The 23368-nt window shown below is 47.1% G+C and overlaps 1 protein-coding gene across 2 annotated transcripts in view; it reads left to right on the top strand.

Moving 5' to 3' along the window:
• Positions 1 to 23368, top strand: part of ABCA5 (ATP binding cassette subfamily A member 5) — a 1006180-nt gene that overhangs the window by 673137 nt on the left and 309675 nt on the right. For both annotated transcript variants that reach the window (XM_069199839.1, XM_069199840.1), the window contains exons 23-24: positions 1774 to 1887; positions 17756 to 17926. In XM_069199839.1, coding sequence (XP_069055940.1) covers positions 1774 to 1887; positions 17756 to 17926 — 285 coding nt within the window. The remainder of the gene's footprint in view (positions 1 to 1773; positions 1888 to 17755; positions 17927 to 23368) is intronic.

Genomic DNA, 23368 nt, shown 5'->3' on the forward strand with positions numbered 1-23368 from the left:
GAAAATTGAATTTTCATATCTTTAAGCCTGTCACATATAGCCAGGAAACCTTTTCTTGTATCTACTGTCGTTTTTGGAGTAGTCTGTTCCAGTTAGTATGGTTATTTTTACGCATGTGGAGCAAGACTGCTTTGGCATGTTAGAAATGCAGAGGTTTGCAAACTATTGGTCTGGGTTTAGTCAGAGGCCCAAAAGAATTGTTTGAAAGTTTGAACCCTATTTGCCTTTTCCTGTTCAAATTTCTGTCAAATTGGAGGCCTGTAACTAGAGGTAACCAAGATTCAAGGAAGGAAACACACAAAATGGGGGGGCCTTATTATTTTCTGATCCTTCAGGAATCCCAAATATTCTCAAGTTACGTCTCCTATTTCGGTCTTCCAAATCAGCAATGTATTTTTTCATTCTTTCGTTATAGATTGTAAAGAGAGAAGGTCTTTGGTAGATTTATTCTTGATGTCTTCCAGGTCACTGATTCTTTGTTTTGCTTCTAATAGTTTGTTGTTGACAGTGTTGATATCTGTCCTGATAGCCGTTAGTTCAAGCTGCATGGAGTCTGTGTTTATTTTTGTAGATTTAGCTAGGTCGTGCACTTTCAACAGTTTTTTGAGAATCATATCCATTGTACTGTATATATCAGCCTTACTATTGATTGGCTCTGTTTAGGAGCATTTCACATGAGTTGTAGGTTCCTTCTCAGCCATATTAAGTTCTGGTGATCCTGAGTGATAGGATGAGTTAAAGGTCAGCTGTAAATGACAATTATATGTTGTTTTTGTGGGAGTAGCAAACACAGACTGAGTACTAATTTTGCACAGGTACCACAATCACTGGGATTGTCTAGCCTTTGTGTTACCTCAACAACAAGGCTGGGCCTAGAGAGTTCTGAAATACAGGTTTGCGCAACTGAACTGTGATGTCTTGTCTATTCCGACATGCTTAGTGTTCATCAAATATCGAGTTCCCTGGAATGTTTTCATTGTTAAGTTTAAATGTTGTGAACAGTAGTTTGTTGTTATTCACAGTTATTTCACTGATATTTTGATCATAGTAGGGAAGAAAAATGTGCTTAGTTTCTGCATGGGCACCATTTTAATGTCAGGCTTCTCGTGTTTCAGATAATCGACTTGTATTCTTCACGCAGGCAATATGACTTACATAGTAAGTAAGTACATGCTTCCATTTTCCAGGGAGATTAAGCTCAAGGTGTGCAATCTTTATTCAGTAATCTTCAAGAAGTGCAGTCGAGTAGCGCGCACGATTCGGAAGTGGGATGCTGCCATTTTAGGATGCGCGCGTTGTCTTTAATGAGAGGAAAAAACACGATTAAAAGCGTTTAATACAGATCTCTGTTTTTCTCATGTGTGGCAGGAGTCCATCCGATATCGGAATCCAGTCATTGTTTAATGTCTGCTGATTTTGGAGCGGTAGAAACGATCAGTCTGGCACCCATACGCTTCTCCGTTCAAGGCTCGCCCTTTACTCGTGTTCATGGTTAATATAACTGTATGTGCTTTCTACATGATTAAATGGTTAATCCCAAAGTCGGTAGGCTAGAATAGAAGTCTAACTGCCTCGATGAAGTTATATTGTTGCTTTTTTTTTTTTTTGTCAAAGGGCGCATTACCATTTGGAGTTTGTACTGTTCCGGTCATTATATTGACGGGATTAAAGTAGATTTACCAATTAATAAAAGCTATTTCAACCTGTTAATATTTAATTGATTAGTATTGCATCTATCTATGTTCATGCAGCAAATACTTATTTGTTTTTTAGGAAATCACAGAGACCATTTTCAAACTTGAATTGTATTTTCAAGCAGCACTGCTGGGAATTATTGTAACAGGAATGCCCCCTTACTTTGCCATGGAAAATGCAGACTGCCATAAGGTAATACTCTAAAGACAATGCACATTTTGTTTTTTTCATATTCTGTATTTTGAAAAACAATCAGTGGTTATTATTTATGTTCTAAAACTGTCAGCATGTAATTATGTGCCTAAGAGACATCTTGGCCATGTGTACTCAATGTGATGCGTTATGCCATAGGCAAGGGTAGTCCTCCATTTTTTATCTTTTTGAATGCTTAATTTTGTCTTGAACTATTGCTTCTCAAGCATAGTAACCATGGACCATTCTGTTTCTCTTGGCCTTATTGCCCTGAATCTTGCTCTCTTGATAATGAATCGGGCCCGACCAAATGCTACGTGGGTCTAATTGTGTGTATAAACAATCTTCTAAAAGGCATCCACATTTGCATTTATTTTTAGAGCTGACAAGGTAAGTTTGTGAAGGACTGAGCTGTTATAGCTGCTAGACACACCTTATCCTCTCCCCTTTAGGACCTCAGAAAAGACCTTGAAACCTTCTTCCTCGCATCCATAGACAAGCATCTTCTCTGTCCCAACCATAACATTTATCAACATATACTGTAAACATCCATATGTACTATGTGTATCACCAATGTGGGTCAGATATCCATTTGCACAGTGTTTCCCTATCACTCTAGGCTATGTCTCTAAAAATACTCTTTAAAATTTAAAGGCATCTTATGAACCTCTGCTCTAGTAAAAGAGGCTGTAAATGTTCACTTGGGAAATACACTGAAGATGGAAGGTGCACTTATGAGTTGCATTTTAGCTTTGTTTTTTATGTGTTACATTTTTGCTTGAGGCCCTCTTTTGTGGTGGTCTGTGTTAAATAGCTTGTTTATGATTTTCTTATAAACCGTTTTATAGAGCTTTTCATTATATTTTACACTGCTCAACGGCGTTCAGTCCATGCTATTGACAAGTTAAAAAAATCCAGAATTTGGTTACGGGGCTAGATGACAAGTATGGTTCATTTTCAGGTAAACAAGCATTGTTTGCAGCGTTTCTCTATTCTGCAAGTGATGATTGAGGAGATCGGAATAAAAGTAAACTGTATTCATTGATTTGTGCAAATGCAGATCAATAAATACAAAAGAACGTTACATTCTTAACAATGCATGTTTTCAACTCAATAAAATTAAGAGTACAATTGAAATATATTGTGCATATCTAAATATAAAAATACATTTCTGATTGAAAACAAAGAAAAGAAACCAAAGAACGCAAGACAAAATGTTCTTTCTTTTCTTTTCATGACTTTAATTCTATGCTATATGAGGCAGTAGTCTTTCCTAAATTCCCTGTACAAGAAGCGTCTTAGAGAGTAGCAGTGACGATATTTCAAAACCGAACCATTGTTGTGTAGCCATTTTAGCTATAGCTTTAAACGGGTTATTTTAGCAAATTAGGCCTGTCACTGTGCACTTTAACCTACATATAATTTATTCACCTTTATTTAATTATTTTAACATTAGCCACATTTGCGGTCTTGTTTTATTTTCTCTATCTAGCTGTTCTTCCCCTACGTCAGCACTGCGTTCTTAAAAAAGAAATTTCTCTCACTGTGCTTTTCTCAAGGCTACAGGAAGAGGTTGCAGGCAAAAGTCGTACACTTTGGCCCTCATTACAACCCTGGCGGTAAATCCCACTTACCGCTGTGCAGAAGACCGCCAACATACCACCGCGGAATTCCGCTACAGGTATTACAACCCACAGCTCGGAATCCGCCACATTACAGACACCCACAGAAGTCCGCCACACCAAAGGTCAGTGATAAACTGGCAATAACAAGACCGACACCGCCACGCCAACAAGAATACGCCCACACTATTACGACCCACATATCAACGCGACGGTCTTTCAACCACGATAAACCATTGGCAGTACACACCGCCATGCTCAAAATACACACTCATTTACAAAACACAACTACAATGGACAATTAAAAACACACACAACTGATACACATACACACACCACATCCACACACACACACCACTATAAAACACACACCCACATTACCCACAAACCCTTACTACCAGAAATGTGAAAGCAGGCAAGAGAGAGACACCACCAAAAACAACACCAGCATCCACAGACACACAACACCATCACTTACACAACATCCACGCACCTCAAACAACACACACCAACACATCCCCTCACACATCACAACAGACAAAACCTCACACATCACCCACACCACATCATGGCACCTCAAAAACACCCCAGGTTCTCTGAGGAGGAGCTCAGGGTCATGGTGGAGGAAATCGTCCGGGTAGAGCCACAGCTATTCCGATCACAGATGCAGCAGACATGCATTGCAAGGAAGATGGAGCTATGGCAAAGAATTGTCGACAGGGTAAACGCAGTGGGACAGCATCAAGAACACGGGATGACATCAGGAAGAGGTGGAAGACCTACGGGGGAAGGTGTGTTCCGTGGTATCCAGACACCAGATTGCTGTACAGAGGACTGGCGGTAGACTCCCACCTCCTCCCCCACAACTAACAACATGGGAGGAGCCGGTCTTGGCAATACTGCATCCTGAGGGCCTCACAGGAGTAGCAGGAGGACTGGACTCTGGTAAGGCAAAGCTTTACTACTGTATCCCCCCTACCTGCATGCCATCACATACTCCGCTCCTCACCCTCACACCCATCACCCCAACACCCCACAGATACCCCACCAACACAACCCACACATCCCAAAACCAAGCCCTGCATGTAACACCAATGCATGGACACCCATCACCAAAGCATGTCCAGTACAGAGACTCACTCATGGCCCAAAATCACCAATCACACAAGGACCAAGCCAATAATGCAAGCACTGGAGTAGAGGATCACTCACCCATTGCACACGATGGCACACACATGCAATAACTATTCATTTACACCCCAAAAGGACCCCTACCCAGCGTCACCGGACAGGAGGTGCCAGACATATCCAGTCCCCCACAGAAGAGGCCCACAGTGATGACAGCAGCTCTGCACGCCTGGATCAAGATGGTCAGCCCGGCCCATCTGGGACCTCGGGACAGTCGGTTCCCCTGCCACTGTCACAAGCCACCTCAGAGCCTCCCCGCTCAGGAAACACCAGCACAGCACCCACCCAGCGGGCCCATCCCTCTGTCCCCAGGACACGTCAATCAGCAGTGTGTCCACCACTACAGGGAACCCAGGCAAACCCACCAACCCAAGAAAATCAGGGACCTGGGGGCAGTGGCAGTGGGCACACGGTTCAGGGGACAGAGGCACAGGATAACAGGAAAACTGGGAGGACTGCTGTACGACGGGGGGGACAGGCCCAGGGAAACGACACTCCACAAGGCACTCTCCAACATCATGAGAGCGTACCATCATTCCCATGAGACCATGGCAGCGGTACTGGCCAAGTTTCAGGAGACCCAGCGGCTGCAGGAGGAACACTACCTTGGGATCAGGGAGGACTTGAAGTCTATTAACACCACCCTGGTCACCAATGCAGGGGTGCTGGCAGACCTTCTTAACACCAGGAGGGACACAGTGGCACAACAAGGGGCCCCTGACACTAGCCTGGACGATGAACAGCCCTCCACCTCCGCCGGCACTAGTGAACAGGAGGCACCGCCACAGGAACAACAGGACACCAGCACCCCACCCCCTGCAGATGGAGAACCACCCCACAAACGGTCCCTGAGATCCAGAAACAAGACAGAGAACATTGCCAAGACCCCCACCAGGAAATGAGACCCCCCTGAATGTCACCCTTCTTTCCCACTATGTCACCCTGTCCATCCTTAAACTGCCATTTCTCCACTTCCTATGCCCGTTTGGACAATGCACAAATAGACTGGACTCTGCCATGGACATTCCTCCACCATCACCCCACCCCATTTTACAACCCCCTCCACTTATTTGCACAGGAATAAACACACTTCAATCACAAAACAATCTGGAGTCAGTCTGTGCTTTCACAAATGTGTAATTGCAATAACTATGGTGTTAGAAATGGGGTCTTTGGTTGGCAGTCAGGTTACCCCCTGTCCAAGCAAGGACCCTCACTCTAGTCAGGGTAAGTCACACACAATTCAAATTATCCTGTGCCCACCCTCTGGTAGGTTGGCACTGAGCAGTCAGGCTTAACTTAGAAGGCAATGTGTAAAGTATTTGTGCAATAAATCATACAATAACACAATATAGCACCACACAAATACACCATACAGCGTTTAGAAAAATATATAATATTTATCTGGATATTTGCAGGTCAAAACGATAAAAGATGCAATAAGAAATTGTAAGGATATCACTGAAAAGTGATATGAAGTGTCTTAAGTCTTTAAAGTGTAAACAAAGTCTCTTTCAAGCACAAAGTACCTGGTTTGGAGTGAAAAATCTCAGCAGAGGGCCGCAGAGGAGGAGAGTTGTGGAAAATGGTGTGTGCGTCGGTTTTGCCCCTTCACACACGGACTTGCGTTGTTATTTTTCACGCAGGGAAGTCGTTGCATCGATTTCCGGTGCGCCGACAGGTCTCCTCTGTGGGTCGCGGGGTTTTCAGACGCCCCGGGGTCTGTGCGTGGAATCCTGGGCTTGTTGTCTGGCTGCATGTCGTTCCGGTGGGCTGTGCGTGGAATTTCCTCCATCACGGCAGGCGCTGCATCGATTTCCCCTCTGGAAGTCGGGTGACGTTGTCTAGGTGGGCAGTGCGTCGAAGTTCCAGTCACACCGCAGGTACTGCGTCGATCTTTTCCTTGCAAAGTCGAGCAGCTTCTTTCCAGGTCGGCGTGCAGTGAATTTTTCACAGCGGAACAAGCTGTGCGTCACATTTTTCACCGCACAAGGAGTCCAGTTGAAAGAGAGAAGTCTTTTTGGTCCTGAGACTTCAGGGAACAGGAGGCAAGCTCCATCCAAGCCCTTGGAGAACACTTCTGCAGCAAGGCAAGAGTTCAGCAAGGCAGCAGGGCAACAGCAAGGCAGCAGTCCTCTGTAGAAAGCAGTCAACCCAGGTGTCTGCCCTCCTTTGGGGGTCTGTGCCCTGTTGGGACACTTGGAGTCGCCCTCAGAGTGCCCATACTTATTGCACTCTGCATAGTGGGGTACATACCTCCTTGTCTTATGGTCAGTAAAACCTTTCTTCTGAAAATCAGACCGGGACTGATTACCACTACTCCCTCTGGAACTATTTTGGGAGCCTTTTGAGAACTCCTTGTTTTTACGTTTTTCTCCCCCCTCTTTCTTCTGATGGGAACCCTGACCACCTTTGTGGGTGTCCCTCCCAAATACCTTTTTGGACACTCTTGTATTAGTCCAGAGGTCCGCCTCCCCAGCAAGCTTCCTGGGATCAGTCAGCTTACTGTTTACTAGGTGCTGGAGCAACTCTGTAAAACAAATACTAAGCATATGCTCTCTCAGAATCAAATGATACAATCCTGTGTAATCATCTACTTTGCAGCCCCGCACCCATCCATTCAGTGCCTTACTGGAAAAGTCAAAGAAATCTACCCATGTTTGTGTGGATAGTGTGGTGCTGTCCCTGAACCTCTGACGGTATTTCTCAGGGGTCAGCCCAAACTTGGCAAGTAAAATGGCTTTCTGAAGTGGATATGTGTTTTGATCTGGCCTATCCAATGTGAGAAGTGTGTCCCTCCCCAAAGGTGGCACAAAACTCCACATAGCTGTCCACATAGCTGTACCCCATTGCCCTTCAGGAACCTCATGAGCCCTTAGTGCAACTTCATAAGCAGCTAACCATTTATCTATGTCATCTCCCACCACAAAACTGGGCACCACATTTTTGGGTATACGAACCTTCTTTTCTCCAGCAGGTCCTGTCTGTATGCTGCCACCATTACTGCTGGTTTCATACTGTCTTGCCTTAAGATCCAGCTCCTTGAGACTCAGTTCATGAGCCAACAAAAGTTTCTTTTCAGCCAAGGCTCTCTCAGCTGCAGCTTCAGCTCTTTCAGCTTCAATCTATTTGGCTGCTCTTTCAGCCTCAGCTTGCTTGGCTTCTCTCTCTGCCCTCTTTTCCTCCTGTTGAGCCTCAATTTTCAGTCTTGCCATTTGCAATTGGAACTCCCTCTCTTCTCTCCTTTCCTCTGCGGTCAGGCCTTGCTCAGAGACACTTCTCCCTGGTCTGGAAGGGGGCACAATTGCAGTGGTAACATTACCCACAGATGGCAAAAAAATCCTCTGGGGGGCGTCTTCTGGCTCCTCCTCCTCCTCAGCATTCTCTTCTAAATGGGCTTCTGCCCAGGCCCTCAGCACCACTTGAAAGTCCTCCTTTCTGGATGCCCCTTGGGTGGGTACACTCATCTCCCTGCAGAACTCTTTTAGCTGTTTGACAGTATATGTCTCCACCAGAGCTAGGTCAAAATCTCCTGCTTGAGACACAGCCAGAGACATGTTGAGTGAGGATTTAGGTTTAGAAAATTGTCAGGAAAAACAAATTTGCAAAAAGAGAGAAAAATCAAGTTGACCTTCAACTGTGGGTAGGTAGTGAAATACTTAGCTACTGTATGTCACTGCACAAATACAAGTCCTATCCTCACCGCTGATCACCAATGTTAGAAATGGGGTCTTTGGTTGGCAGTCAGGTTACTCCCTGTCCAAGCAAGGACCCTCACTCTAGTCAGGGTAAGTCACACACAATCCAAATTATCCTGTGCCCACCCTCTGGTAGCTTGGCACTGAGCAGTCAGGCTTAACTTAGAAGGCAATGTGTATAGTATTTGTGCAATAAATCATACAATAACACAATATAGCACCACACAAATACACCACACAGTGTTTAGAAAAATATATAATATTTATCTGGATATTTGCAGGTCAAAACGATAAAAGATGAAATAAGAAATTGTAAAGATATCACTGAAAAGTGATATGAAGTGTCTTAAGTCTTTAAAAAGTAAACAAAGTCTCTTTCAAGCACAAAGTACCTGGTTTGGAGTGAAAAATCTCCGCAGAGGGCCACAGAGGAGGAGAGGTGTGGAAAATGGTGTGTGCGTCGGTTTCGCCCCTTCACACACGGACTTGCGTCGTTATTTTTCACACGGGGAAGATGTTGCGTCGATTTCCGGTGTGCAGAAAGGTCTCTGTGGGTCATGGGGTTTTCAGACGTCCCGGGGTCTGTGTGTGGAATCCTGGGCTTGTTGTCCAGCTGCGCGTCATTCCGGTGGGCTGTGCGTGAAATTTTCTCCCTCACTGCAGGCACTGCGTTGATTTCCTCTCTGGAAGTCGGGCGGCGTTGTCCAGATGGGCCGTGCGTTGAATTTCCGGTCCCACCGCAGGTGCTGCGTCGATCTTTTCCTCGCGAAGTCGAGCGGCGCCTTTCAGGGTCGGCGTGCGTGAATTTTTCACAGCGGAACAAGCTGTGCGTCAAATTTTCCGCCACACAAGGAGTCCAGTTGAAAGAGAGAAGTCTTTTTGGTCCTGAGACTTCAGGGAACAGGAGGCAAGCTCTATCCAAGCCCTTGGAGAGCACTTCTGCAGCAAGGCAAGAGTTCATCAAGGCAGCAGGGCAACAGCAAGGCAGCAGTCCTCTGTAGAAAGCAGTCAGGTGAGTCCTTTAGGCAGCCAGGCAGTTCATTCTTGTCAGGGTGCAGGATCTGGTTCAGGTTTTTTCTCCAGGAAGTGTCTGAGGTGGTAGGGCAGAGGCCCTGTTTTATACCAAAATGTGCCTTTGGAGTGGGGGAGACATCAAAGAGTGGCTTAGAAGTGCACCAGGTCCCCTTTCAGATCAATCCTGTCTGCCAGGGTCCCAGTAGGGGGTGTGGCAGTCCTTTGTGTGAGGGCAGGCCCTCCACCCTCCCAGCCCAAGGAAGACCCATTCAAAATGCAGATGTATGCAAGTGAGGCTGAGTACCCTGTGTTTGGGGTGTGTCTGATGAATGCACAAGGAGCTGTCAACTAAACCCAGCCAGACGTGGATTGTAAGGCACAGAAAGATTTAAGTGCAGAGAAATGCTCACTTTATAAAAGTGCAATTTCTAAAAATAGTAATACTAAATCCAACTTTTGTATTACCATTCTGGCTATACTAAATATGACCTTCCTACTCCTTTCAGATCAGCAGCTACCACTTCAACAATGTATGAGGGCAGCCCCAAAGTTAGCTTATGAAGGGAACAGGCCTCACAGTAGTGTAAAAATTAATTTAGGAGCTTTAAACTACAAAGGTACATGTCCTGCCATTTACCCACACAGCACCCTGCTCTAGGGGTTACCTAGGGCACACATTAGGGGTGACTTATATGTAGAAAAAGGGGAGTTTTAGGCTTGGCAAGTACTTTTAAATGCCAAGTCGAAGTGACAGTGAAACTGCACTCACAGGCCTTGCAATGGCAGGCCTGAGACAAGGTAAAGGGGCTACAAAAGTGAGTGGTACAACCAGTGTTGCAGGCCCACTAGTAGCATTTAATCTACAGGCCCTGGGCACATATAGTGCACTCAACTAGAGACTTACAAGTAAATCAAATAGTCCAATTTGGTATGATCCAAGGTTACCATGTTTAAAGGGGGAGAGCATATGCACTTTAGCACTGGTTAGCAGTGGTAAAGTGTGCAGAGTCTAAAAGCCAGCAAAAACAGTGTCCAAAAAGTGGAGGGAGGCAGGCAAAAAGTTAGGGGTGACCACCCTAAGGCTGTCAGGTCTCACATATGGAATATAGCAATGTAATTTACTTGTTCACATACCAATGTAACACAGCTGTAGGCCAGGAGTAAACAGAGCAGAGGGCACAAAGTGGGACCCAGATCTGTGAAATGGAAAGTCAAAGTGACAAGTCAGGGTCCATTCACTGAGTGAAAATGACAGACTTATGCTAGCTGAAACAACAGTATGAGATGTGGGAAGCAGTTACATCTTCTTACCTGTGTCTCACTGGAAGTATTGCATGATGATGTTGTTTCGGTTGTCGATATCCTCTACTTCTGCCTCCTCTTCTTCACTGTCTGCAGGCTCCACAGCTGCCACAAGACCCCCATCTGGACCATCCTCCTGCAGAAAAGGCACCTGCCGTCGCAAAGCCAGGTTATGGAGCATACAGCAGGCCACAATTATCTGGCACACCTTCTTCGGTGAGTAGTATAGGGAGCCACCTGTCAGATGGAGGCACCGGAATCTGCCCTTAAGGAGGCCGAATGTGCGTTCGATCACTCTCCTAGTTTGCCCATATGCCTCATTGTAGCGTTCCTCTGCCCTTGTCCTGGGATTCCTCACTGAGGTCAGTAGCCATGACAGGTTGGGGTAAACAGAGTCACCTGCAAATGTCGATGGATATCTGTTAGACACACAGGAAACCTTAGGACAGCCCCATACCCAGACACCTATGTCAACTGTATTGGGACCTTGCCCTCACCTATTAGCCACACACAGTGTCTCTGGAGTTGTCCCATCACATAAGGGATGCTGCTATTTCTTAAAATGTAAGCCTCATGCACAGAACCAGGATACTTGGCATTGACATGGGAGATGTACTGGTATGCCAAACACACCATCTGCACATTCATCGAATGGTAGCTCTTCCGGTTTCTATACACCTGTTCATTCCTGCGGGGGGTAGAAATGCCACATGTGTCCCATCAATGGTACCAATGATGTTGGGGATATGTCCCAGGGCATAGAAGTCACCTTTCACTGTGGGCAAATCTTCCACCTGAGGGAAAACGATGTAGCTGCGCATGTGTTTCAGCAGGGCTGACAACACATTAGAGAACATTGGCTGAGACATCCCTGATGCCATGGCCACTGTTGTTTGAAAAGACCGACTGGCCAGGAAATGGAGTACAGACAGGACCTGCACGAGAGGGGGGATTCCTGTGGGATGGTGGATAGATGAAATCAGGTCTGGCTCCAACTGGGCACACAGTTCCTGGATTGTTGCACAATCAAGTCTGTATGTGACTAGGATGTGTCTCTCTTCCATTGTCGGACTAGGATGTGTCTCTCTTCCATTGTCGACAGGTCCACCAGGGGTCTGTACACCGGAGGATGCCGCCATCTCATCACCTACCCCAGCGGACGTGCCCTATGGAGGAGAACAGCGAGCAGAGAGTCATCCAACACTGAGGTATCACAATTTGTTATTTGCAGAAACTTTATTAATCCGCAATGTGCCGGTATCTGTCTTTATTCCCGGCCTAGATAGGTGTGACGCAGTTAACATTCAACCCATGTGGCCTCCTGAAATGGCGGCTGCCTGACCTGTAAGGTGGGACAAGGGGATATGAGGTAACTGCGCTGGCGTTTTACACCTGTAACCGGACGTCTCCCGACGCCGGTTTTCAGGAAGGCGCAGAAACTGACGAAGGATCCCCCGGGGGCACCCGAGGAGCTCTGGACGTCATGACGTCAAACGTCATGTACGCCAGAGTGAATTTTGAAAATAAGGAGGCCGCCGGAAACCCGGGAAACGAGAAGGAGCGAAACGCGCAGAGAGCAACGAGAGAGCAGAACGAACGACCAACCATACCTCCCAACGACGCGAGTCCCCGCGAAGCAGACGAGCACTGTGAAAGAGGAACGATATGCAGGGAGCCTCCCGCCCCTGAGCCGGCAAAGTCGGGAGACCGTCAGGAAGCCGGCCGCGTCCCTGGAGGGGCGTGGCCTACCGAGGTATGATCGTACCGCAAGTGGGAGTGGGGCACCGGGTGGCTACGGGGTTTACGGGGACTACGGGGAACTGAGGGGAAAGGGCTGAGGTCCTATAGGGAGGGGGAGAAGGTGTAAAAAGGGAAACCAGTGTACCCTCTAACCTCACGGAGACCCGACCCTAAATAACTGCTACCAAACCAAAAGGGGAGCTACACGAACGCACTGGGACAGGGAGAAGGACGTGATAAAAAGTAACCCTCACCTCCCTGCACTCCTATATATCCCCCCCACCTCCCTATTAAACCTAAATAACTTTACCTATTTATTTAAACCCCACTTACCTGTTTTTCTTTTCTCCTTTATTCTGGGAACCTGGGCCGCTGATACATGGGAGGAGCAGAATCTTCCTGAAGCCGAACCAGACCCCACCAGGATCCTTATTCGAACCCTGGAAGAGAAAATAAATAAACAAGGGACTTTATTATTTTTTCATTGAGAGACTAAATCAACCCTGACATTGTGAGAAGTAGATAAATTTGTCTTAGAACCGTAACGGAAATAAATTAGTTAACCCCTTGAGTACGCGTCTGCCGTCTTAATCCAATATCCCTTCGACCCGGGATAAAGAACCCGCCACAACACCGTTGCGGTAGGCAGTCGAAGACCGCGGCACAATTCTGCATTGGTTAACATTGGGCCCTATGGGTCCCAGGAGCCAATGATGATGTACACCTGTGGTGACGGTACGCACCTCCACGGACATCACCGCCATTTTCTGTCTGTTCCCTCACTTGATACCTGACCTTCAAGAGGAGAGGACCTACACTGCAAGTGCTGTTGTGACCTGTGTCTGGAAGCAACAATGGCTACAGTGTCTGGGGAAAGGGCCCATGCCTTCGCATCAGAGGAGTTGGAGAAACTAGTGGATGGAGTCCTCCCCCAGTACACGCAACTGTACGGTCCTCCTGACAAACAGGTGAGTACACTGTGAGCATGCTGCATGGGCAATGCCTGTTTTGAGTGGTGTGGATGGAAGATACATGGGGGGGGCTGAGGCCTGCATGTGCGGATGGGGAGTGTATGTGCATCAAGGCATGGGTGGGAACTGGTGGGCAATGAGTATGACGGTTCGGACGGATGAGTAATTTCCTTTCCCCTGTACCATTCCTCTAGGTCAGCGCCCACCAGAAGAAGGGTATTTGGTGTGCCATCGCCAAGGATGTCCGGACCCTGGGGGTCTACCACAGACGGAGCACCCACTGGCATAAAAGATGGGAGGACCTGCGCCGCTGGAGCAAGAAGACGGCGGAGGCCCAGCTGGGGACAGCCTCCCAACTTGGGAGGGGTTCCTGTCGCACCATGACCCCCCTGATGTTCCGGATCCTGGCCGTGGCCTATCCTGAGTAGGATGGGCGCTTGAGGGCATCACAACAGCCACAAGGGGGTGAGTACACTCTCATTCAGCTGACTCTGCGCGCATTACGAGGTGTCTGAAGGGGGGAGGTGGGCAGTGGGTTCCCCTAGGCCAGGGAGAACTTGGTAGGCAAGGTCCCTGTGAGGCAGGCTATATGGCTCCCCAACCCCACCAGTGGTAAGAGCCATCTACACCTAGTCAGGCTCCTGAGACTTCCAGGTGTGCAGCAATTGGTCTTATGATGCACTGAACATGTCTTTCTTCAGTCTCCCCCCCCCCCATTTTGTTGTCTCCCTGTTCTTGTTTGCAATAGCATCATCAGGCGGAGGACCATTGGCACCGGATCAGGAGGGAGTTGCAACCCACTTGGCCCCGGAGGGTGAAGCAACGGAGTCTGAAGCCACCAGCGGGATGGAGGGCGAGGGGAGCTCCACGGCGGGGACAGGAGAAGACAGCAGTGACAGCGACTCCTCCACCTCTGTGCCCATCGCATCAGCAGGTAGCCCAACATAGAGCATTTCAGGCTCTGACCTCAGCATTGATGGCAGCCATTGTCCCTGTGTCCAGCCTCCCCCTCCAACTTCCTCCACCCAGACCCAATCTCCTGTACCTCAGCCTATCCCAGGCACACCATCAGACCAGCATGCACACACATCAACACACAAGAGTGGCTCAGGCAAACATAAGCACCACACATCCCACAGGCACTCAAAAAAGCACCATCCCCATACAGACACAGCAACATCCACTGCCTCCACTGTGTCCCCTCCTCCATGTCCTCCTCCTCCCTCCCTGTCTCGTCTCCACTCACACCTGCATGCACTACATCCTCAGCCACTACCTCCATCACCAGCAGGCCCATCTCCACACACTGCTCATGTGCACTCACCACCCCACTACCATTCACACATCCCAGTATCCTCTCCCAGTGTGTCAGTGAGCCCTCCTCCCAAAGTACACAAACGCAGGCACACACCCACCCAACAGCCTCCGGCCCATGCACCTTCACCCAAATTCAGCAGACGTACACCTCCTACTACCACTACCTCTACCTCCCGTCCCAGTGTGTCTAAAAAACTCTTCCTGGCTAACATTGACCTCTTCCCTACACCTCGTCCCCCCCCGTCCTGCTCCTAGGGCCTGGCTTTTCAGGTCTCAGCCCAGCACCTCAGCCATCACATCCCCAGGCACTGTGGTGCCAGCAACTGCAGGGTCATCGAGTGCGCCACCCATCAGGGCTGCCAGTGTGCCACGTAGCGAGGGCAAGGACATTCACCCACCTGCCAAGGTGAAAAAGGTGCCCACATCCCGGAGGGAGAAACCGAAACTACCAGCCACCAAGGCCTCAGCAAAAATAAAAGGGCATAGTGGCAAGACAACTGCGGCACAATCAAAGGTGGGGTAGGGCCAAAAGCAGAAGAGCAGGTCAGGAGAGGGCATGGTGGCACCGACTGAGGGACCAGTGTCACACCTTCTGTCCACGACCACGCCAACCTGAACGGCGGCGAACACCGCTTGCTGCCCTGCCACCGCAGTCGCCACCTGCACCGCCACCTGCACTTCCCCCGGCACATCTACAGCCTCAGCGACAGTCCCCAGCCTCTTCCCCAGTGGGCAGCCGTCTGAGGCTGCAGGAGATGTCCAGCTTTGTCCCTCAGCAGGTGCTGACCCATGCACCGCCGCCACAGACCCCGCCGCAAGCACTGCTGCAAGCACCGCCACCGGCCCGCAGCGTCCTCGGACACTGGCACCAGCGCTGACATGGCCACCATCCCCAGTGGTCAGTCGTCTAAGGCTGGAGGAGAGTTCCTGGACCCTGGGCAGCTTCCATGAGGCATGACTTCCATCCCTGTTTGCACCTGCAGGTAGAATGCGAAGCGGCAGCAGTGTGGGGTATGTTGCTGCCTTCATGGCGTATCATGCTACCTGAACCTCGCCAATCTCGTGGCACGCACACCCAGGTGAGGGAATTGTACCGGCCACACTGCACGTGGAGCACTCTGGGCACCAGGCCCCCTCCAGAACCAGTGGAGAAATACATCCACTACCTCAGTCCTTGGCAGGATGAAACACTCTGGCCCCCTCCAGAACCAGTGGAGACTGTTATCCACTTGAGAGACTGTGGCTTTGCACTCCCCAGGATAAAGCAGTGGGCAAACCACCCACTGAAGTGACTTGAGAGACTGTGGCTTTGCACTCCCCAGGATAAAGCAGTGGGCAAACCACCCACTGGAGAAACTTGAGAGACTGTGGCTTTGCACTCCCCAGGATACAGCAATAATTTGGAAAAACTCGAACATTCCTAATAAAACTATTTTATCCGTTTTTTATTTGCTTGAAATGTAAATAAAATGTGTTATAATTGTGTATGTGTTCGGTTAAATGCTTGTTTCTGTATTTTTTGTGTATTAGTTTTCAATTCAAATCATCAACAGTTTTTAAGCCGGGTTTCCCGGGTTCCAGTAGTGACTCAGGTTGGGGGGGGGTCCCTGAATTCTAATAATGATTCAGTGGGGGTCCCGGGGTTTCAGTAATGATAAAGTGGGGGTCCACAGAAGTCAAGAGGTTGGGAACCACAGCTATAGAATAATTGTCCCTTTCTCAAGAGGAATTATTTGGTATGCCGCTGCTGGCAGATTATCTTCCAGGCACAATAATATAGGCTAATTGGATTTTTTTGCAGAATAAGCAGTTTAATGCTGTATTGAATTCTTTGACAGGGTAAAATAGGAATTATGATCTTGGATGTATGTAAAAATTTTAATCTGTTAGAAAATGTATACACTGTAGGAAATACTGCTTCTGGGATCCATTTAGTAAATCATTAGCTGCTACCATCAGAAAGTCTGCGATTCCAGGATTTAATTCTTGAAGATGTGAGCTGCCTTTTGGGAATTAATAAATAACAAAGCCATTCAAAATTAGAGGCAGATCAAATATGTGCTCTTAAGAGATTATAGTATAAAAACTATGCATATCTCTAATTGTGCAAACTCTGTGCACTCTTGACTGCTTTTGTACGTATGTTATTTGTATGCTGTAAAAAGGCAGCAGTGCTTTAGAAAGTGTCAAAGGCAAAAATACAGTCCACAAGTGATGTGGAGGTAGCTAGGTTCTGAAAGCAGAAGACTGAGTCAGATACTGCTTCATGAAGTAGTGTTCTTAAGAGAGTTTCATCTTCACCCCTTTCCTAAATGTGACTACTATCCTGCCCAGTGTCAAGTCATGAATGTATATTCACTTTCCAATGCTAGTCTAGTTTTTTGGTCTACTGTTAAACAGGCCTGCAGCACAAGAGGTTGCAATGGAAGATAAGGGCATATTCTCTTTATTAAATTGAACATGCAATAGAACAGTCAATTTAACAGGGATCTCTTCACTGCAGAGGTCCAAAATCATGGATGAAGAAAGTGGAAAACATAAGAACATAGCCAGTGCAGATGGAGATTTTCACATATACTCCTAGAACTCCTGTCATGGAACATATCAAAAATACATGTTTGTTTCATTTTTGTTGTTGAAAATGCTTTAGAAGTCTTAATATACCTAGATAAATGTTCTTACAATTCCACCGTTGGAAGTTCTTATCTTTACTCGAGTAAATTGTCTGCTATTCGCTGATTTTGTAGCCTTCACAGATTATATTTTTAAGAAAAGTAACAAGGAGTGCTGAGGCATTTGTTATGAGAGTAACATCCCAAGAAATGTTGCCTTCCAAAAGGTTTGCCTCTGTACCACAGAATGGTTAAACATTCCAGATCTCTCCATGATCAATTTGTGTTTATTTAGGTGGGATTACAAGGGTGAGTGAATAATGCAGTGCTTGCAAAATTAATATATCGTGCTGTATCATAGCTTATTACATTAATACTATTTGATATTTTTGTCTCTCTTTCAGATGAAAGCTTACACCCAATTAAAAATGGCAGGCCTCTATCCTTCTGCCTACTGGGTAGGCCAAGCAGTTGTGGACCTTCCTTTGTTTTTCTTGATACTAGTTTTGATGATGGGAAGCTTGTTTGCCTTTCACTATGGAGTATATTTCTACGCTGACAAATTTGTTGCTGTGGTAAGTTATTTTTCTTCTTGTATTTGACAGAGTAAAATATGTCTGTTACCATCTTAACTTGACTGTTATCAGATGAATTATTTATTTGTATCATTCTTTACAAGGTCTTAAACTAGTAAGTGGGCATTCTTCTGTAATTTAAAATGTTCAGCAAAAAAATACAATGTTTTTCCTGGCCATTCGTATACCATGCAGGGGCGGCCCCTCCACAAGAGTGGAGGAGCATCACCCCTCTAAAAAAAAATGCCCCAAAAAGGCCCCGAGCTGAAAAATAAAATGGTAACAAACTTTACTACGATTGTATTTTTTAGCACCCCCTCCTGAAAGGAGTGTCAGAACGAGTCGGGGCGACCTCTGCTCTGCTGCTGAGGGAAAGCAGCAGGGAGCTGTGCATTTTAGTTTAAAGTGCGTATGTCCCCTTTGGCTAGCCGTCATACAACGGCCAGCCAAACATGGACAACTTAAACATCTCTAGCCCAGCTGTCTTAAGACTGCTAGGTTAGAGAAGGCAAAGGCCTCCAGCGCTCTGGTGAGCGCTGAGAGAGGCCCCTCCCACCAATCCCAACACTGGTTTCATGCTGATTACCAGCATGAAGCCAGCGTCAGGATTTGGTAGTGCTGTTTCCTGGTCCCTCCGCCAAAGCTACAACGAGGAGGATGCCATAAGAGAGAAGGAGACCCATCGCTTCAGGTAAGTGCCTTTTAAAAAAAATATATATTATTGTATCCCCCCCCCACCGTAAATATAAACCAGCCGCCACTGGCACCATGTCCCCACTTGCTGCCAGTTAACAAAATATTTCCACCAAAATCAAGACACACAATAACAGAAATGTGGAAAGGGCTGTTTTCTAAGAAATGGCACATATTTGTTTCAGTTGTTTAAGCAAAAGTGCAGAGTAGTGTTAAAATTGGTACCACTTCATACATACATTTTTTGTTGGATACTTCTACCTACAAATTCCTCACTTGTAGAACGATTCCAGGCACCAGACTGGAGTCGTAAACTTCAAAGCTTTCATGTCACCATAGGGCATACAGACGTAGTATCAACGCCGTGCGTGGCACCTGGTAAAGCCATTAAAGCCTTATAGCACACACCCCGGTGCCACAATGTCAGTTCCCTTTTTTCCTCTCTTTCAACCAGGATCGGGCACTCATTCTCTGAGATGTTTCCACTCACAATATTCAAGTAGTGAAGTACATTGCCCCCCTCCTTCAAAAAAATAAATTCTGAGTTTAAAACGTGTTGGGACTACAGCGGACAGATTTCCATCACAGATCCCCCTGTCCATTTGCCTCTGGTGCCTGGGGTCAAACCTCGACTTCTGGGCCTGTTCTGCATGTCACAACATGCATCCCAGGGCCATTACAGAGCCTGAAGCTAAGCTCTTTATGGATCGAATCAAGGAGGACATATGAAGTAGAAAACATTCCAGATATATTTCCCATTCACTATCTTCTTCATCTGAAAGCAGTCGGAATAAACAAATGAAATGCTCCATGGGTTAGTCACCTGTCGCTTTCCCACTCCTACAGGACTGGAGCGGGAGTGAGTTAACCTGCATCCGGTGGCTCCCCTTCTGAGTGGCTCTGCTCTGGTGTTCCGTGTTCCCACTGGACCCTGCCCCAGATCAGCCTTTGACTCTACTCAATTTCTTGGCGCCAGGACCGTCCCTTCCTGCCCAACGTCAGCTCCGGAGTTTTGGATGCTAGGGTTAGACGTGACGGCATTGTTAAGCACCATGTATTCTCTTTTTGCAAGGGTGTCTATGCCATCTGGCGTAGCCCTGCACCCATCGGCTCCAAACGAGGCCTTGATGCTGAACGATGCAATACCATTGACATGAATGCCAGATCTGCATTACTTTGATCCTGTCCGCTGAAGCAAGATGCCTTGGATGGCACCATAAGATACAATTCCATCGGACTCGCTATCTGATGCTGCTCCAAAGAGATACCCAACGCCTCATGTGCAGAAGGAGAATACAGAACTAGGCTTCATGAAATATTTGACACTGATTCAGGCCTTCTAGACCTCGGCCCTGTTGGGAAAACTGGTGAAAATCTTCAGGGAGAATTCCAGGGTCTATCCTTCACTAGTGGATTGGACAACTCCTCAGAGCAAGCCATGGATTAACCCCCTGATCTCCCTACACCAGAAGTGGTCTTCTTCCATAAAATTATGCTTGTGCATAGGCAGAGGTTTTGTACTTACATCTCCCAGCCACAGACACAGACACCAAATTGAACGTCCTAATAGACATACTATCACTATCTGTTCCAGCCACAGAGCCATTGCTCTGTGTTATTGAAACCATATAAGATCCAATTTGGACAGAGTGGGACAAATCATCTTCAAGTCCTATGGTCAAAATTATGCTAAGTGTAAGCAAAGGCTGAGGTAGTGTACCAAAAACTCACAACTAAAGACACCAAAAAAAGGTCTTAATAGAAGTACTATTACCATCTATTCCAACAGCAGAACCATTTCTTGCTTTTAATGAAGTCATATTAGATCCAGTTATGACAGAGTGGGAGAAACCATATTTCAACTCCTATGGTCGACAGATTAGTGGCCCATCGGTATTGCTCTGCGTCAGGTGACCCACCATTCCTATCTGTCCACCCTTTGCCTGAGAGTCTGCTCATACAAGCTTCATACTCTAAAATATCAGGATGAGCCTATCCGGCAGGCCCTGCTGACATGGAATCAAAGAGACTGGAGGCCTGGTGAAAGAAATCCTTTCCTGTGGGAAGCATGGCCTTCAGTTTCATTAATGCAATCTGTCTCCTAGGATGATTCAGTCTTGCTTTGTGGGATATGACGCTCATGACAGTCCCTCCCTTCCCTTTGCGAGCACTTCCAGGAGATGATACAAGACGTTCAGAATGCATATCATCAAATTATGGATTGATGCAGCCCACCTAGTAGCCTGTTCCATGGGTACCTGCATCACCATCCGCAAACATGCCTGGCTCAGGACCTCCAACTTATCAGCAGTTGTTCAAGTGAATTTACTGAACCTTTATTAGGAGATGAGGCTGATTCATTGCTAGAGCATTTTAAGACTAGTGATGCTACTGTAAGCTCCTTTGGCTTGCAACTGCCCCCTCCATTAATAGACTATGGTCATTTTTTAAAGCGTTTGAGGGTTCCAGAAAGGATTTTCTTTTTGCCAGCACTCTCCACAGTAGCCCCAGACTCAAAAACAGTCAGTTCTGCTAGATAAAAACTACATAGGCAAAGCCAGAGAAAGGCACCAGGATTCAACCAGCAGACCTCCCCACTCCAAGCCCACCACCAGGAAAGCAGAAGTAGGGTCATATTTTGGGTTTGGTGGATGGGGTTACTCCATCACAAATGTGACAGATATCCCGTCCACTATATTATGATCTCATTATATCCTATGGGAATCGTAATACGGCGAACAGGATATCCGTCATGTTGGTGACAGAGTAATCCATCTGCCAAACTCTAATTCAGGCCCCTAGTTTGCTTTCCCCAAACCTGTTTGGAGCCTGTGGGGGTGGTTGGAGTTTCCAGCTTTCTCCAAGCCTGGTGAAGCATTACTTTGGATCCAGGGGTCCTTCAGATTGTAGAAAGGGGTTACACTCTACCCTTCCTTCAGGCTCCACCCTAATGCCTCCCCACCTTCCATCCCTTGGACTACCTTGCCAGTTCTGCTAAGGAAAAGAGCAGTGGAGTTAGTGTTGGAACAGGAAAAGGTGCAAAGATGCTATGCACATTACTTCTTGGTGGTCAAGGACAGTGGCTTCCTTCGGATCCTGAACCTCAGGGAACTGAACTTTTTCCTCAAGAGCGAGAAGTTCAAAATGCTGACCCTAGCTTAAGTATTATTGCAATTGGAACTTGGGGACTGGATGGTTTCACTTGAGTGCGTACTTCCACATCCCTGTCCTGTAGTCACATCGGAAGTACTTGTGGTTTGTGTGGGTTCTACACTTACCAACTGGCGGTACTACCTTTGGCTTGACACAGACGCCTTCAGTCTTCACTAAGGTGATGGCAGTGGTGGCGGCCCATCTCAACATATTGAGCGTCGCAATATTTCTGTATCTGGACAACTGGATGGTCCAACCTGGTTTGCTAGAGGTGTTTTTATACCATCTGTAGTCAACAGCATCCCTGTTGTTTGACTTAGGCTTTTCGATTAATAAGCCCAAATCCCACCTAGAGCCCTCTAAATGACTTCAGTTCATAGGGTCAGTACTGAAAGCCACCCATCTCAGAAACTTTCCTCCACCTCAAACAAAGGATCAGAGACCTTCAGGAAATAGTTCCATCTTTCTTGCAAGGCCCAAGAGTTCAGTCCAAAGATTCCAAGATCTGCTGGATTCCTGCCAACTTCTAGTCATGCATGCACATTGCCCAATGAGGGCCCTGCAGTGATGACCACACAGTCTGCAGAACTGGGGGGGGGACCTGTTGGACTCCATCATGACCTGCGCTGCGGCGGGAGAAAGAGGCAAAGCTGAGCTACATTATAACTACCCCTCTGTCCGTGACTTTTTTAGTGACTGATGTCTCCACCTTGCGGTGGATAGCCCATCTGAAGGATCTGGAGATTAGAGATCTCTAGTCTCCGGAAGAGCAGGTTCTTCACATCAGTCTGCTGGAACTGCAGGCGATTCAGCCTGTGCTCAAGGCCTTCCTACCCTGCATTCAAGGTCAGTCTTTCTACATCTTGTCTGTCAACACAACAGCAATCGGGTATGTCAACAAGCAAGGGGTCTCATTTTCTTTGCCTGAAAAGTTGAAACTGTGATCTTGGGCACACCATCAAGAGATATGGCTCACCACCAATCACCTAGCGGGGTCCCTGAATGTCAGAGCCAACAGCCTGAGCCATCAGAATCTTGCCAACCACTAGTGGTGTCTTTTACTTGAGCTAGCTCATGACATTAGGCCAGTGGGACACTGTTCAGGTGACTTGTTCGCCTCCTTGAAAAATGCTCAGTGCTGCCAGTTGTGCACCATCCAATATCAGTCGAAGGGATCTTTGAGGGGCTTGTTTTAGTTGAGGTGAATCTTTCAGCTGCAGTACACGTTTTCCCCATACTTACGAAGATTCGCTGACACCGTGCCCAAGTTAGTCTCATTGACCTGGAATGACCAATGGGTGTGTGGTATGCAGACATTCTGCACTTCTCTACTTATTCCCTGCTGCATCTGCCATGCAGGTCCGACCTTCTCTCCTAGTCAGGGTAAAGGTACTTCACCCCAATCTCCGAGGACTCCACCTACATGCTTGAAGATTGAGCTGAACCACTGAGTTCCTTTTAGCTGCCACCAGAAAATGGTGGGTATTATATTGTCAGTGCTTTACCCCTCCACTAGACTGCGTACTCGAGCAGATGAAACAATTTTGTTGCATGGTGTGCTGATAACAATGTAGACATCTTGCAAGCCAGACTGTC

Source organism: Pleurodeles waltl, chromosome 7, assembly GCF_031143425.1.
Source record: "Pleurodeles waltl isolate 20211129_DDA chromosome 7, aPleWal1.hap1.20221129, whole genome shotgun sequence".
Taxonomy (NCBI): domain Eukaryota; kingdom Metazoa; phylum Chordata; class Amphibia; order Caudata; family Salamandridae; genus Pleurodeles; species Pleurodeles waltl.